This window comes from Haemaphysalis longicornis, unplaced genomic scaffold, assembly GCF_048455015.1.
Source record: "Haemaphysalis longicornis isolate Haplotype H1 unplaced genomic scaffold, Haemaphysalis longicornis Haplotype H1 scaffold_9, whole genome shotgun sequence".
Taxonomy (NCBI): domain Eukaryota; kingdom Metazoa; phylum Arthropoda; class Arachnida; order Ixodida; family Ixodidae; genus Haemaphysalis; species Haemaphysalis longicornis.
The window spans coordinates 5499085-5514958 of NW_027526460.1; the positions used below are offsets into that span (position 1 = coordinate 5499085).

The following is a 15874-nucleotide window of genomic DNA, read 5'->3' on the forward strand; positions in this document are numbered from 1 at the left end:
TGTTCATTTTACTTTTTCCCCCTTTCCCGGACTGACCCTTCTTTATTTTGTGGTGTAGGACACTGCTCCGGGTCATTTTGAAATCTGTCGAAAGCCTCTCAAGGAGGTCGAAGCCATTACCGTGCCTGTTACTAACGTATCCTCCGGTACCTAATGCCACAGCTATAATTGGCCGTTGCTCATTCCAACATGCTCTGAATTTTAGGTGATCAGCCCATATCTGTTTCACACTCCTTAATCTTTTGTCGCAGGGGACTCTTTAATTTTTTTTTCCAGGGGGCATCATCGAAAATGTTGCCCATAAGCTTTTCTGCTCGAGAGTACGGGTCTTCTGCACTCGGCTAGGAAGCGTGAAGCTATTCAGGAAACGTGCCGGCAGTCAAGCGTGAATTCCGGGCGGAAGCCGGCTGTCAAGGTGCCAATCTAATTTGTTTGACGAGCTGAACGATTGTACTGCGAGAAAAAAGCGTATTCTAGCAGCAGAGAATATTGCCACCTACAAGTAGAGCTCACTGCTTTCTAGAGAAAAGTATTAACCATAATGTTACTTGGGAGCTCCATTGCCATTAGCGTCCAGCACCAAAGTTGACATTTGAAGTGCATCAGATCTTTTTTTTTTTATTCTTGGTTACCCATGTACACGGGAATATAGCAATAGAGTGATAAATAAAGTCAGTTAAAACGGATGAATAGTTTTTCATGCGCTGCATTTCGTACTGGCCGCGCTCTTTTTGTTTCTGTGCATTTTTCATTCTACTGAGCCTTGTTGCCAACTGTATTTGTTGTTTTCACTAAACCAATGCTATTTATGCTTGTTGCAAGCCGTAGACACAATTGTATGAATTAATTAATCACTAAAGGCTTCAAATTTGTGGCAACTGTCTTTATTTTTAGGAATCAAAACCATCTTCAGCATGAAACATAAAAGCTTGCAAGAGCCCGTAAGAAGCACAGCGGCCTTACAAATGTACCAAAATACCGTTTTCATTTTTTTAGGCTGTAGTGAGACTGAAGTTCTGAAGGCATACCTAAACATTCACATCACAATTGTGAGTAATTACGAGTCCACCGTCGTTGACAAACCATAAAAAAACAATAAAAAACCCGATAGAACGCGTACGTCAGTGTGGCCGATGAACTATCGGCTTTCTCAACTTCGTACTTATGCCCATTCGACAAAAGTTGGGTGTGTTGGGTGTGTTGTGCGCGTGTATGTGGTGATTTACAACAAATGCGGATGCGGACTAAATTTTTTGAAGTGGCCACGTGTTACGTAAGTTAACCCCTCACTCTTTTCGTGCGCCGCACGCATACCGCACGGCCATTGCCTGTGTGCTACACGAAAAGTGGAAAACAACGTACTCGACTTCCTGTTTAAAAAGTGACAAGTAGGGCTGTGCCGCCGTGTCATAATCGCTTGCAAAATGCCGTCCTTAGCTGTGCGCGAGATTTTCGACTGCTGAAGCAGGTGCTACGAAGATTCTTGTTCCTTTGCTACCGAAGGCTGGCCTGTGGACTCCGAAACCGTCCTAACTGAGTCTGCGACTTCGGGTGCTGTGGTGCTGTCATCGCCGCCCAGTTCACAGTGTGACCATGAGTTTCCTATTCAAGTTGAAGCGAAAGGATAAGAGAGTCGACTCTGGAGTTATCGAAGAAATTGGCCAGCCCTTTCAAGTGTCTCACGTCGTCCATGTCGGATACAACCCGGCCACGGGCAACGTTGAAGGGCTACCAGAACCATGGCTTAAACTCTTGCAACATTCCAACATTAGGTGAGTCAACTCAGCATTGTATCCTTACGTTTGCAGGGGGCGTTGCTTAAAAAAATATATCCTCCGCCTCCCTTTCCCCTCTGGTAAGCCCGATGTTTACATCGCTTTTGTGAAACGCAACAATGTAGTTTGATAAAAGTACTGCGCTCCGAAGTTGCCAATGACCTCGAATGTGTCGTATGTAGGACAAGGGAACGTTAAAACGTGACTTCTCGCGTTCGCGACATAACCGAGAGAATTCACCGTTGTATTGTGAGGTAATTCGTTTGGACTGTGGCGGTTACATTTCGGTCACTTAAAATATTAAATCAGCATTAAGATTGAGTTCATCACTGTCTGATTGACGTTTAGTGTGCACTTCAGTTTGACCTGAAATCAAACTTTGCCGTTGTTTCAAAAAACAGCGCGAAGGAGCAAAGCAAGCACCCAACCGCGGTACTACAAGCACTCAAGTATTACCAACATTCCATCAAAAACAAGAATGGCGTCGCCAAGTTTCTGGCCACGAAAGAAACCGTCGAACAAGAATCAAAAGAAATTGCGGACACCGTTCCGGGTAAGGACAATCAGGTTTTCAGTGTGTCAGCATTTAGATCAAATGGACGTTTGTGGTTCTGTGCACGTTGTTGTCTTACAACTGAGCACTTTCCGTGTCATCAGTGAAGGGCACCCACCTGAAATGCAGCTGTACGGCTACATAGGAAAGCTGTACAGCTTTCTCAGAAACTTTGCAGTTGAAGAAAAATTTGCCCTGGTCCAGGATCTGAAACCGGGGTATCTGCCTTTGTAGCCGTCTAGCTAGGGTTGCCACCTTTCCCCGAAAAAAAAAAAAAGCCTTCGGGGGGGGAGAGTGGTATATAGAATGTTTAATTTGTGTTGAAAGAAAGACGCCATGTTTTTGACATGCAGTGCCATTTATTGTAGCGTTTTATTAGAGAGAAATCAACAAAACATTGTACCGAAAGTGATTGAAAGCTTGGCTATTGCTCTGTATGTGCTTCACTGAAAAGTTAACACAATTGCTGACCGCGGCGGCAGCATTTTGTTGTTTTGTTCCTCCGTTCGGTCCCCCTCCATCTCAGGCAGCGCGCTCGCCTGCGTATTTTCTCTGCTCGCGTGTCTTCGCGCAGCTTGTCGACACATATTTATCATCTTAGTTGTTTAATTGACGCTTATAAAATGCCAAAACGGACATAATCACGGCACAAGGGCCAAAAAACTGGCCAATGACGGCCGGTTTTAAGTATGGACCGGCAACCGGCCCGCTGTTTAAAAAATCGGTCGGGCCATTCCAAAACCGGGTAGGTGGCAACCCTACGTATGGCTGCATCTCAGGTGCATGTCAGATGTTTGTCTGCACAAACTTACTCTGCCTTGGGGATTTCTCCTAAAGCTGGTCCGACGACACTTGTGGTCAGTGTTATGTGGCCAGCATTTGTTAGTATTTTGAGCATGGCAAGCATGTCTTGCTAAGCAATAACGGCAACACATTGTCTGTTGACTCCTACCTGACTGTCTGCATCAACGTTTAAGCTTTCCAGTGGAAAGAAATGGACACCTACACTCCAGCAACAGATTTTGCTTGCATGTTTAATTCTCATCTCTCTGCTGTTGCAGAAATGAGCGATGATGAAGGCCTAGATGAGCCTCCTGAAGACAAACTTGCGGCCGAAGGTCCGCCCACAGATGGGGATGCAAAACCTACGGTTGTGCCGGTTGCATCTCCCGTTATGCGAAGCAAACGGGAAGAAGCACCGCGGGTCTCGGAGGAAGAGGTCATGGCCCAACTGCGTAAGTCTTGTCCGTCTCTGTTCACCCTACTTGGCTTTGAAAGACGCACATCTTTCTCTCTTATCAGGCTAGAATGGTCGGTTGGCAGACCCTTGCGTATATTTGTTTTTTCTTTCTTAAATCCTTGGCAGTGCAAAGCTTCCTTTTGCACTGTAATTAATTGTTGCTCAGCTTTGCGAACCCTTTAAGAATTGAAGGATGGCAGCTACAGGATTGTGTTCTTGCTTAAACAGGCTGTGTTTTCTTGTGTGCTTGTTTATTTGGCTTTGAAGTGGCTCTTGTCTGATGAAAGTAACTTTTCTGGCATGAGAATGTAGTAATTCCTTGCTGTAAATAAACGAAAATGCTATCATGCTTGTCAAGTGTGGGATCAGTCTCCTCAACTAAGATGGCTGCTTTTTCTTGTTATTTTTTTCTGTCAGGAAATATCGTTAATCCAGAGGATCCACGGCAACGGTATAACCTCATGAGTAAAGTAGGTTCAGGGTAAGTCACAACAGTGCCCTTTTTTTCACCTGGTATTGCCCCTGTCAAGCTTAACAGGAATGTTTAGAGTCCATTTCCTAAAAGAGTCCATTTCCACTAGGGAATTCCACAAAGTGGTTTATAGAAAGGCTTTGTGCATAAGCAATCTGAGCTAAATGAGCTCACTAAATTCAGCCAAGTCAGTTACAGACAACTCTTACTGTTCAATTATTTTGATTGGTTGTAATCTTGCCATAAGCAAGCTGGAGCCAGTTTTGTTTCCTATTTATTTAGTTTTATTGTTGTATGGGAAAACATAATTTAATGGCTTAATGATAAAGTATGCTTAAGACTGGCCCAAATGATTACTATTTACAAAAGTATTTCAAGCCATACACCAATAGTATGACCGAGTAGCAGAGGTATGTCGGAAGCGGTATGTTGCTGTACTGCGGCGCAAGGCTCTAGTCTAGTTATGCAAGATCAGGGGCCATGTTTCATACCTTGTTGCTCAAATTGAATATGCCCTGAAATACGTTTTCAATATAGTTGATAAACTGGCACAATTTTTAGGTTATGTGATGGCAAAGCTGAATGTTGCCTTCTCAAAAAGAGTAGAAAGCTTGCCAGCCCTTCCCTGCACTATTTTTAATCTATACCATCTTTCTCGTGATGCTTACGTGTCACCACTGAATTCACTAATGATGAAGCAAGCATTTTCACTGTTTTTTCTGGCTTTCTTCTTGTATCAACACCGACTTCTCATGTTAATTATAAGCGTTGCCAACACTGCACTTATGCACTCAATGAGCGGTGTATGAACTGAATTGCTCGGCCGAACCGAGTGTCCATCACTTTCTTAACTGTGCTTTCCCAAGAGATGAAAAGTGCTGAATTCAGCAGACATACAAAAACCCTGCCAGCTGTTTTCCTTCTGCATGCGAGCAGCATATTTTTGAAACTTAAAGGGGTCATGAAGGCACAATACAAGTTTGTGTCAGAAAGACATTTTCCTCAGTCCCTTTCGGACAACAAATGATGCTTTATTCACTGAAAAATTAAGCATTTTAAGACAGGATTTTCATTCTCCCACTAAGTCGTGTGTTTTGTGACATTGCCGATGATGTCTTCAGGGAACGCACCTAACATGAAAGTTTGTTGGTTGACTACGGCTGCTGTGAATGGTGAAACAGTCTTTTGTGTTACCTTGTAAGTTGTTTACGTTTCGCGTTCTTAGATGGCAGAACGATGCCGTCGAGGACCATTGTCTGCACTTGCTCTGTTTTTTTTACCTGATTTGTACCCAGCTTACTTTTGTTATTGTTGATTGTAATCATTTGTGAAAGATTGGGCATGCTTGTCAGTCAGGGTCAAGTTGGTGGCAATGTCGTTTATGCCAGGTGGCCAGTGTCATGGCAGACAAGTGCAACTGTGGCCAGCGTAGTGTGTGCCGTACACACTGGTGCTTTTATGCTTATGTGTTCGTTCACAACTTCCATTGTTTACTCCACCATTGTTACTGCTTTAAAAAAGGATGTACACTAAATTTGACCGCAAAGGTCTCGTTCTGCAAGCTTATAATAGCTGTTTAATTTTGTGTTGGATTTTGTCGGCCTAGGCCAGTTGCAATGAGCTGCCCATAATGCGTCATCAGTTGAGTGTGGAAAAGTAGCTACAGTGCCACATGCCTGTTCTCGTAGTGTAGCTTCTTTTAGTGAAGTTTGCGCTAAAATTGGTGTCAGTGTTAGTCTGATGAGGCAATCTTTTGAATGAACCACAATTAAAACCTAACTTAAATTTGTCTGCATGGCCCCTTTGAAGCATTCACTAAGCTGATGCTACAGTCAGCTGCTACAGTCGCATCAGACACACCGTGCAATGTGCAGGAATCCTGAAATTCAGCACAAGTGCTCAACACAGCATATGTTGGTTCTGGTTCTTGGTAAATATTTGTACCCAAATCATGAAACATTGCTCGAATGCAATGCTGCGACGAGGTTGGGGTCACCCGACCACTGTAATTGTAGCTTCGTTGTGCATGCAACAGATGGCTCCACCATACCCGTTCCTTAACACTTGAACAGAATGCCCCAGCCGAGTTTCTTCAGGAAGCATTTTTGCCTGCACAGGGCTTCGGGCACGGTGTACACGGCGACGGACCGTGCGACGCAGCGCAAGGTGGCCGTGAAGACGATGGAGCTGTCGCAGCAGCCCAAGAAGGAGCTGATTCTGACGGAGATTGAGGTGATGCGTCAGAACCGGCACCCGAACCTGGTGAACTTCCTGGACGCGTACCTGGTGGAGGCGGACCTGTGGGTGGTCATGGAGTACCTGGAGGGGGGCGCCCTGACGGACGTAGTCTCCGAGACGGTCATGCGCGAAGAGCAGATGGCCGCTGTGTGCCTGGAGGCCACCCGGGCCATCGCCTTCCTCCACTCGCAGGGCATCATCCACCGGTGGGTGGGCCACACTGCCCTCCTCTGCAAGTAGTCTGGCTTGTCTTCCACTGACGGCTGTCCCTCGCAGAAGGGTCAGAGGGGCAGAGGTTTTGAAAGGGGTCTGTGGCTTCACTGAGCCTGCAACAGGGGGCCAGCATTGATTGTGCAGTTGTCGTGACTGTGGTTGGGATTGGTGTCCCAAGCTAGACTGCCTTGCAGGGACATCAAGTCGGACAACGTGCTGCTGGGCATGGATGGGGCAGTGAAGGTGACCGACTTTGGTTTCTGTGCCCAAATCCGGCCTGACGAGAAGCGGCACACCATGGTGGGCACACCCTACTGGATGGCACCCGAGGTGGTCACCCGCAAGCAGTACGGCCCCAAGGTGAGCCCCAGCCTCCGCCTCCTCCTGTTGGGGGGGGGAACACCACACTGCGCTGCTGACTTGAATGGAATCTCTTGGTCGAGAGGGGAAGGAGAAGTTGAAGCTGAGTAATCTTCTCAAGCACAATGGCTATCAAGTTATTTTGACCGCCACACATCAGAGCATTGAAAGTGGAGAAAATGTATAGTAGCTTCAGCTTTTCTTCTTTTTTTTTTTTTTTTGTTTTTTTTTTTTTGTTATTGGGCGTACATAGGCTTTCTGAAGGCCGAAATGACAAAACGTCTGTGCAGTTTGGCATACACTTTGCTGGGACACTAAAAAGGGTCTCATGATATACTTTTTGTAGACATTCACCTGGATCTCTTTCGCACCATTTAAATTAGTCCCTGGCTTTCAGATTACTTGTAAAATGCAAAAGAAACATACTTACAATGCTTGTCACCACGCAATCAGCGTAATGGTCACATAGCCTGTGCACAAATTTGGCTGTCAATTGGCCTTGTTGCACTGCCACAAGAAAGAAGAGACATGGTCTACGTGCACTTCAATTATGGTTTTTGCTGTGTGCCAAAGGAAAGGCTGCATCTACCTAACTAAAGGTAGAAACTTTTAGCGTTCCATTGTGTTAATGTTAGTGGCTACTGCTGTATGTTCACAACGCATTGTGGCCAATGTGGCAGAAGGGACACATTTTAATATATTGCTGAAGTTTCCTTTTCTGGCTGGCTTTCTGCAAGTGGTGATGTCTCACAAGATGGTTTTGGAGAAAGCAAGAGGCCATTGCTTGTGTAACATTGCCACCTAAATTTTTGTTTGTTCATTGCTATCCCAGCTAGAAAGTTTTAAGATGTTGTTTTATCTTCCCAGAAAGCATGCAGACTTGAACCGAAAAGTTTGCTTATAGTTTGGTCTTAGTGTCTTTTAAAGCTCATTTCAACTGCAGTCCCATTCTGCCCCCATTACACGTGGCTCCAGTGACTTTCAAATATTGCCCACCAAGCCTAGATGACTCCAATCTTGCTCCTATGATGTCATCTGTGTTATTATCTAGTAGACCGCAGCAGTTGTTGGAACAAAAGCAACCAATTCGATAATGCATTTGTTACAATACGAAGGCCTAAAGGCTGCAAGAAGTGTTATAGCAGATTGGTAGCTTTTCAGCCTAAATTCAAGCCACAAATTACCAAATGGTCATTTTAGTACCCACTTAAGGGTGCCCTGCTTTTGAACTGTTGCTGGCCATTTATTTAACTGGATAGCGATGCTTTGCCAAGTGAAATCAAGAAAGGCCTACAAGATAGGCTCTTGGAAATGGAATATGATCAGATAGGCTCTTGGAAATGGAATATGATCAAGGGAAAAACCCTTATCATACGGGCAGGCATGTGGAAAGTTGCCTTAAAGAATTGCTATGTTTAGTTTACCCTCCTTTATAGCGTCTCTGGTGGGGATAATATGCTTGTCGCCTGTCTGATGCATCTTGAACATTGCTACACTTGGTGTTACATTTGGCCTGTGACACTGGCTGTTTTTATGTTGGTTATTTTCAGTCATTCTAGAGGACAGATACCCTTATTATGGAGTGTGCTCGGCAAACTCATTTCATTTGTTTTGTCAAAGTAAGTATATGCTGTCAACACCAGAGCTAAAATTGCAATAAGCAGACTGCAATCATGTCCACTGCAGCTATTTCTGCACTTCCTGAAGCATAGTTGCATGGATAATTATTTTTTGAGCAAAGAAAAGGTAGTGCTCTGGGAAAGTGCAGATTGGTTATCTTGTTATCAGCGTACAACCCCGAGATTTGTGCGTTTAATTTAGCCCGTAAAATTTTGTTAATGGGAAGCTGCTTGCAGTGTCAGTTTCGTGGGAGATGACTGCATATGCAGGCACTTCATACCATGAAGCAGAGAAGCAAACAAACAAAGGCCCAGCAACTGGACGGCACCAAAATGGGGAAGGCTGCACACTGCACATTGTGTCTTTTGTTTGTGCTGATAAGCGCAACTGACCTGGACGGCAGCTTAGGGTTTTGTTCATGATATCCACCACTGCTTAACCCGTTCCGGGTGAAATGGGAAGGCATTGGAGTTCTTCACCGCCGCTTGCAGGTGGATGTGTGGTCCCTGGGCATCATGCTGATCGAGATGATGGATGGCGAGCCCCCGTACCTGAATGAGACGCCCCTGCGGGCCCTCTACCTCATCGCCACCCATGGAAAGCCACACCTGCGCGACCGGGAGAGGCGCTCCCCGGAACTGCTGGACTTCCTCGACCGCTGCCTCGAGGTGGGTCGTCTGCAGGCTTCTCCTTGTGGCACCTGCCTGCTGCTGCGATGGCAGAGTGGTGCTGCAGCATGCCCTTCCAAGGACGGCATGGAGCTGCGTTTAAATCTGTACGAGGCACTGAGATACCGTATTTACACGATTGTAAGTCGACTCGAATGTAGGCCGACCCCCCCCCCCCAAAAATGCATCTCTCTCAAAAAAAAGAAAAAGAAAGAAAGAAAAAAAAAGTGAGCGCCGCCAAAAAATTGTATCACAAAGAGAAGCTCTTCCGTCAACTACCAATACCCCCTGTGGAAGAACGTCCAGGGAGGCAAGGGAGGAGGCCGTCGTCAATAAAAAGCACATATATTTACATTATGTACAGGGAACCGTCTAAAAAGCGTCCATCTTGTAGCCGCGCCTGGTCGTCTTCGTCTTTTTCGTCTGTGTGCTTGCTGAGCTGGGTGCGAGCTTCTTCGTCTTTCATGAAAGTTCCAACATCTTCCCGCCCCACAACAGTTTGTTTGAGTGGTGATGTTGTTGGTCAATTTGCCGTTCGTGTCCAGCCGGTGTCCGATTTCGTTCTTTTTCCGTATCTTCGGTCTTCGCTTTCTTCTGCACTTTGCCTTTCTTCTAACCTTTGATCTGTGTTTTTCCATAATGGCTACGTCAAGGGATGAGTTACAGGCATAACGTTTCCAGTAGTCAAGAATGCGCACAGGCTTCACGTGTAGTTTCAGTGACGTGTTGCATGTGCACTTAACACAATGTCCTCCAAGTTTCTTCCACAACGTACCAAAACGTCTTCCAGGTTTCTTTAATTTCCGAATTCGTTTAGTGGCCTGGGTTATCGTCGACTTCATCATGATCGCGACAGCGTCCTTCTTTGATCTCTTTCCTCGAGATGTGCGGCATTTTACAGTAGCCCTTTGGCCGATGCGAAGGTGCTTGATCGCCGTTAAGTGGTCCGAGTTATCACGAAGAGAGCGTTTAGGCAGTTCGTATTTTGTGGCACTTCCATCGTGTGGTTGTAGCTGCTGCACTTTTGTCTCGGTTGTAGGGCTCCCAGAGTGGACACTCTTTTCCCAGCCACACACTTCCGAATCCTGGTCACGCCTGTCTCTTAGTGATGACTGTGCATAATTGTCCGCTGTAGTTGTCTCTACCTTAGTAACTAGTCCGCCAGCATCCAGATTCTCATGTTCTCTTTTGTGAATGTCTTCCTGCACACAGTCTGCACCATACCTTGTGTCCACAGGGAGGGTAGCAAGAACCTCTGGCGCGTTGGACTCGCCGTTAATGCCTTCCGAATCCACACCGTCCTCGTCATTCACGACATCCTCTTTTGGTTCTGATGAAGCCGATTTCGGTAGCTGGATGACTTTATGACTTTCTCTTCGTTGCGGATATAGTGAATGCAGTACCATGGCATATCCAGGTCTGGGCGAAGGGGGCAAAGTTGTCTGGCGTATTTCTTGCGAGTCCTCAAACAAGTCGTTCAGAGTGGCGCATGAGGTCGCTGATGCAAGTGAAGCAATCATCTTTGGAGATCCTTGGGGTCTAACAACTGGTATTGGAATTCCCATCGATGACGAAGCAATTTGTGGGTCAAGAATTCCGTTATTCTTTCCGTGTCCCTTGCTTTCACTTGCACTCTTCGATTCGTCTATTGGTAGGCGTTGCTTTCTGTCTTGATTTTCTAGAAATGACTCCTGAGGGGGGCCTCCATTTCGTCCATTAAGTCTTCGTTGAAGTGAGTCAATTATTCTGTGAGCTTGTTCGACAGACTCCAGAGCCTCGTTGTGTTGGCCGTCAATTGTGGTTCCGTAAGCCAGAGCTTCCAGCTTCTCACTGATTCCAGCAAGTCGGTCGGCGCTATGCTGGAGCCTGGCAGACGACACGGCGGCCTCGACGTCCTTGGTTTGCTCCAGACTTGCCGTTATTTCGCTGATGAGCTGCCGGTTGAAGTTGAGAAGGCTTTTCTGAACAATCCGGAGCCGGTTCCGCTGTCTCGACGCCTCCTCCTCGCTTCGGGGTGAGCATGGCGGTCGAAGAATTGAATTCCGCTGCATGGCTCACCTCGTCGGGTCGTTGGACGTCCCGGGTTTCGGCACCATGTGGAAGAACGTCCAGGGAGGCAAGGGAGGAGGCCGTCGTCAATAAAAAGCACATATATTTACATTATGTACAGGGAACCGTCTAAAAAGCGTCCATCTTGTAGCCGCGCCTGGTCGTCTTCGTCTTTTTCGTCTGTGTGCTTGCTGAGCTGGGTGCGAGCTTCTTCGTCTTTCATGAAAGTTCCAACACCCCCCATTCGGAGGCTCTTCCATCAATGATCGATGCTTCCACAAGAGCCGTGCGATTGTGGTGCGTGCGGTAGATGTTAAAAAAGAAAAGCTTTTGTATAAGCACGCAGAGTAAACGTGCGTTGTGGGTTGAGCGAAAAACTTTATTCGCAATTATAACACATTCGCTGCGAGATGACAACCATCAAAGCGACCGGCAGTGGCCACCACTGCCGTGCGATACCAAAACAAACATGGCAGCTGAAAGAAGCGGCTGCTCACAATTTCCTTTTATTCGTGAGTATGTTACTCGCATTCAAGAAGCGTTTTGTTCGTCTCTAATAAACAATAGGTTTTAGCGAATCCCTTGATTCAATGCATGGCGCTAACATAGACACAATCACATCACATTGTTCAGTACACTTCCGAACTCAATGGTGGGAGGTTAGTCGCTCTGAGTACGGTGGACAAAGGGCACAGATCGGGAACGCCAACTTTCAAAGTCGGCATCACCAGTAATGATGCCAGAATGTATGCAATGGTAAATTAATACGCTACGCTTCGACCTTAACCATGGAAACAAGGGTGCAAAGCTGTCCCCACCTCGGAGCACCCCTGATTTCTCGTTTTGCTTGCGTTACTAGCGGTACACAGTTCGATTTCGATTCTAAGTCGACCCCGCAACATTTGATTGTCAAGTTTGAAAAAAAGGGTCGACCTACAATCGTGTAAATACGGTACCTGAAACAAAGTGCGAGTGGCTGTGGGAAAACAAGGGCGTGCATGCTGTGGATTGGGTCATACATATGGGCCCAAAATCCAGTGCAAATTTCTCTGCGCACAAAGAAAGGGAGCAGGTGGTGGCGTTGAATCAGAGGCGGAACACCTGGTATCTTTTGAGGGTGTGTGGAGAAGCAGCTGCAGCAGCAGCTGTCACTGATCCTAGCTTTATCCAGCTGTACTTTTCTGTGCACGGATGCCTTGCTGCAGGTTGGAGCATCGTGTGCTGGTCTTTGCTGCTGCGCGATTTTGCACAATTGCAATTGCAGCCCGATGCTTAAACTCCTCGGTCTGTATTTATAGCTTAAACATATCTATTGCAATTTAGCGACGCAAGAGCTAGGCTTGTATTTCGGTAATAATGCAGCATTAATGCCGAATAGGCTTGTAATTTGGCATTAATATAAAAATTAATGCTGCAGCCAAGACACAGCTTTTTTTTCTACATTCCGTAGAGGTGCAGTAAGTTATATTAAATTAGTGGGAGGCAAAGGTGTTAAAAAATATGAGGCAAACAAGAATTAAATTTTGTTAGACAAATTGTTCAGCCTCTCTACCAATCTTGTCTGGGAGGCTAAGGTTTTTTCAGCTCCGGCCTCAGCTTTAAAATGGGATAAGAAAGGGGAACGGTGTTGGCTACCTCCCCTCCCTCTTTGCTACCCTTTTTGCAAACAACTGTGATCATTATGTATGCAGTACATTGTGCATGTATGCAGTAATGTATGCCGTACATTCTGACAACTGCTGGCAATGACACAAAAGTGTTGATAGGTAGCTGTGATATGTGTGCTATGAAGAACTTGTGGAGCGGAAACTTTGCTTGCGAATGGTACATGCACCTTTGAAACACCTTTTGAAACTGTTGAAACTGTGAGGGGTCTTAAAAAATTTGACAGCAATTGGTAAAGATGAACTGCAAAATGGCAGATGGGGATGGAATGGGGTATGAGAGAAGTGCTTGTTCTAAAGCCCCTCCTGCACTGCCGTGGCCGAATTTTTAAGTAGCGCCATCCTTTGAAGAGTGCCAGTGCCTAGTTCCACTTCTGCCAGATTCGTAAGACCGCTTCCCTTCCATCTGCGGAGTTTGGCCTTGGGTGAGAACAACCACGGGCGGCAAATGTGTGCACGCTTGTATAAGCGCGCTTTTCGGATGCTCTTTGGCTGCCCTTGTCGGCTTTCTGCTCTGCAAAATAAATATGCACGTATCGGCACGCCGTGATGACACGGTCGCGTTAGCAAGTGGCTAAGCACTCGCCGACAAAAGTATCGTGGCGACACTTCTGCTTCAGTAGCTCGAAGAAAACGAGGAAAAGGATGAAGCTCCTCGATCATGCTCGCTATTCGGCACACGAAAGCACTATGGGAGGGGCTTAGTGATAGTTTGGGAAGCAAAGCAGCCACGCAGCTCCATCGAATGTGTGTACCAGTGGGCCGCGATAGCGGAGTCGGTGGCGGAAACACTGGCAACAAAACGTGGCAGCATATCCGCTTCCATAGCTTCGGGAAATGGATATGGGGAGGGCCGGTTGGCACTGCTTATTAACCTAGGTGATGGACGAGAGCGGTATGACGGGGGGGGCTTCAGCTTGTTCCTTCCTTCGTATGCTGCCCACACGATGCTTGCAAAGCTATAAGTGCTCATATTTATTTAATCTCTGGTGTTGCAGTACTGTGAGGCACGAAGGTGCAAATCTGTGACCAGCACCCAGGCGCCTGGCCGAGCGAAACTCTGGGGAACTTCTTCTTTGCTCGCAGGTTGATGTCGAGGCACGGGCAACAGCGCAAGAGTTGCTGGAACACCCCTTCCTGCAGAAGGCGGCGTCACTGTCCACCATCGTGCCCCTGATACGAGCTGCCAAGAAAGTGCTCAACAAGGCCTGACCTGCAAACGCCCCGAAACAGCACCTTGGGCTGGTAACAATAGGCTGGGGAGAATTGCTTGAGGCCTGTGCTGCCTTAAAATAGCGTGTTGCAAGGACGGGCTGTTGTCCTTGCGATTGTGGGGCAGGTGAATCCACGATGAGGCTTGAGATGTTTGAGCTAGGGGCTCACCGCTCCCGTTCTCGACAGAGCCCGTATTTTCTTTTAAGGTAAAAGATTGTGCTTGTAGCTTGAGTGTGGCCCCTTAGCTACCAATAGCTCAGTTGGCTCAAGAGAAATTTTTGCAATCTGTGCATGTCTGTACATTAACCTACTTATTTTAGAGATCTTTAGTTTCATTTCGAGAGATTATTGAACGCCACTATTTAGTGCCACGTGTAAAGAATTCAATGGATTCTCTTGAACTCACACTTGCTTAACATGATATTTTCGCTGCAATGCACAGCACTGCGTTTATTTCCCGTTGTTTATGCAGCACTGCATTGTTCAGAGAGCTTGCAGGGGTCAGCATGGGGTTCGAGGAGTGAGCCAATGGCAGAGGCCACTTTTACTTTCTGTTGGAATAGGTAACACTCTTATTTATGTTTATTTTTTGTTTTTTCAGCAAGTGGGTAATTATTGAGAACAAAACTTACAAGAGAATGCAGAAAGCAGAAATGGTGCTGTACCAAGTTCGCTGCTGTAATAGTGATGTGTGGGCAGCCCGCGTCCTGTATTGAAGCAGGGTGTGCTACAGTGTGTGTTCAGATGGCTTGTGCACCTGAAAACCTTTGATATGCTGCCAGGGATTTTTCGCTTGCTGGCACAGCGTAATTGCTCAAATTCGGCCTTGCTACGCTGCCTGTGCACTGCTGCTCTGCAAATTGTTTCTTGGTCTCTGTGGCAGTGGCACAGCAAAGCCCTGGGTGGCTGCATATTCCTAATATATTTAGCCCATTGTTTCTCAGTTTGCATGGTGTTTTGATGTAACCTGAACTCTGTCTGGCACGCTCAAACCTAGCGAGCACTCGAGTGTGCTCACGCTCCGAGTTACAGGGTGCCTTCTTGCGAGCGATGCCAGACTCTCCAGTGACCACATTCCAGCACTGTGCAAGTGTGAAGTGAGTGCCTGAGTTTTGTGTGTGCAGCCCATTTCCAGGCACTCCTTTTTGCTGTGTTCATAGAATCATCGCCTTCGATCTGCACCTGCTGCCACGCAATGTGTGATTCCTTCATCTGTCTGTTTCTAAGCCTTTTGGAGCGTCCTCTTTACCGGTTTTATCAGGTCTTGCCATGATGGAGCATTGTTCAAGTGAGTGTGCGTCACCAGTTTCAATGTGCCTTTGTTTATGGTGGAAATTGGGTGCTGTGTGGAGCTTACGATTTCTTGCATGTATAATATTGAATAATGACAGGAGTCTTTTGATATGCTGAACTCATTTGCCTTGATTGTGACGTCGCACACGGAAGAGGCCCGGATTGTGTGGAATTTAGCAGGTTGGCCCGGGCTGTTGTATATCCACAAAGCCACCCTCGAGAAAAGGTCACACTCTAGTCAAACTCACTGGCAGGCAGCGAGTCCTTGCATAATTTTCACTTTTTCTATGCAACCTTATGAGTATTTTTGATAAGAGATGCATTCTTCTGTAACTTTCTATTTGTACTTTTATACCTCGAAAGAATAAATCTTTTTTTTATCATAGTCTCGTGTTCGCATGCTTGAATTTCTCATTAACTCAATGTTCTTGGTGTGAAAGGTTTGGCATCAAGGAATAATTCTTGAAATAGAAGTTGAACAAAAGGCTGCTCCTGTATATCTGCTAGTTCATTG

The 15874-nt window shown here is 46.3% G+C and overlaps 1 protein-coding gene across 1 annotated transcript; it reads left to right on the forward strand.

Annotated features, from left to right (window-relative positions):
- The first annotated feature begins 1137 nt into the window (after positions 1 to 1137).
- Pak3 (p21 (RAC1) activated kinase 3) lies at positions 1138 to 15745 on the forward strand. The gene is made up of 8 exons (XM_077684132.1): positions 1138 to 1772; positions 2177 to 2328; positions 3390 to 3563; positions 3986 to 4049; positions 6158 to 6484; positions 6686 to 6851; positions 8963 to 9139; positions 13939 to 15745. The coding sequence occupies exons 1-8, from the start codon at positions 1594 to 1596 to the stop codon at positions 14062 to 14064; spliced, it is 1365 nt and encodes a 454-aa protein (XP_077540258.1). The 5' UTR covers positions 1138 to 1593; the 3' UTR covers positions 14065 to 15745.
- The last annotated feature ends 129 nt before the right edge of the window (positions 15746 to 15874 follow it).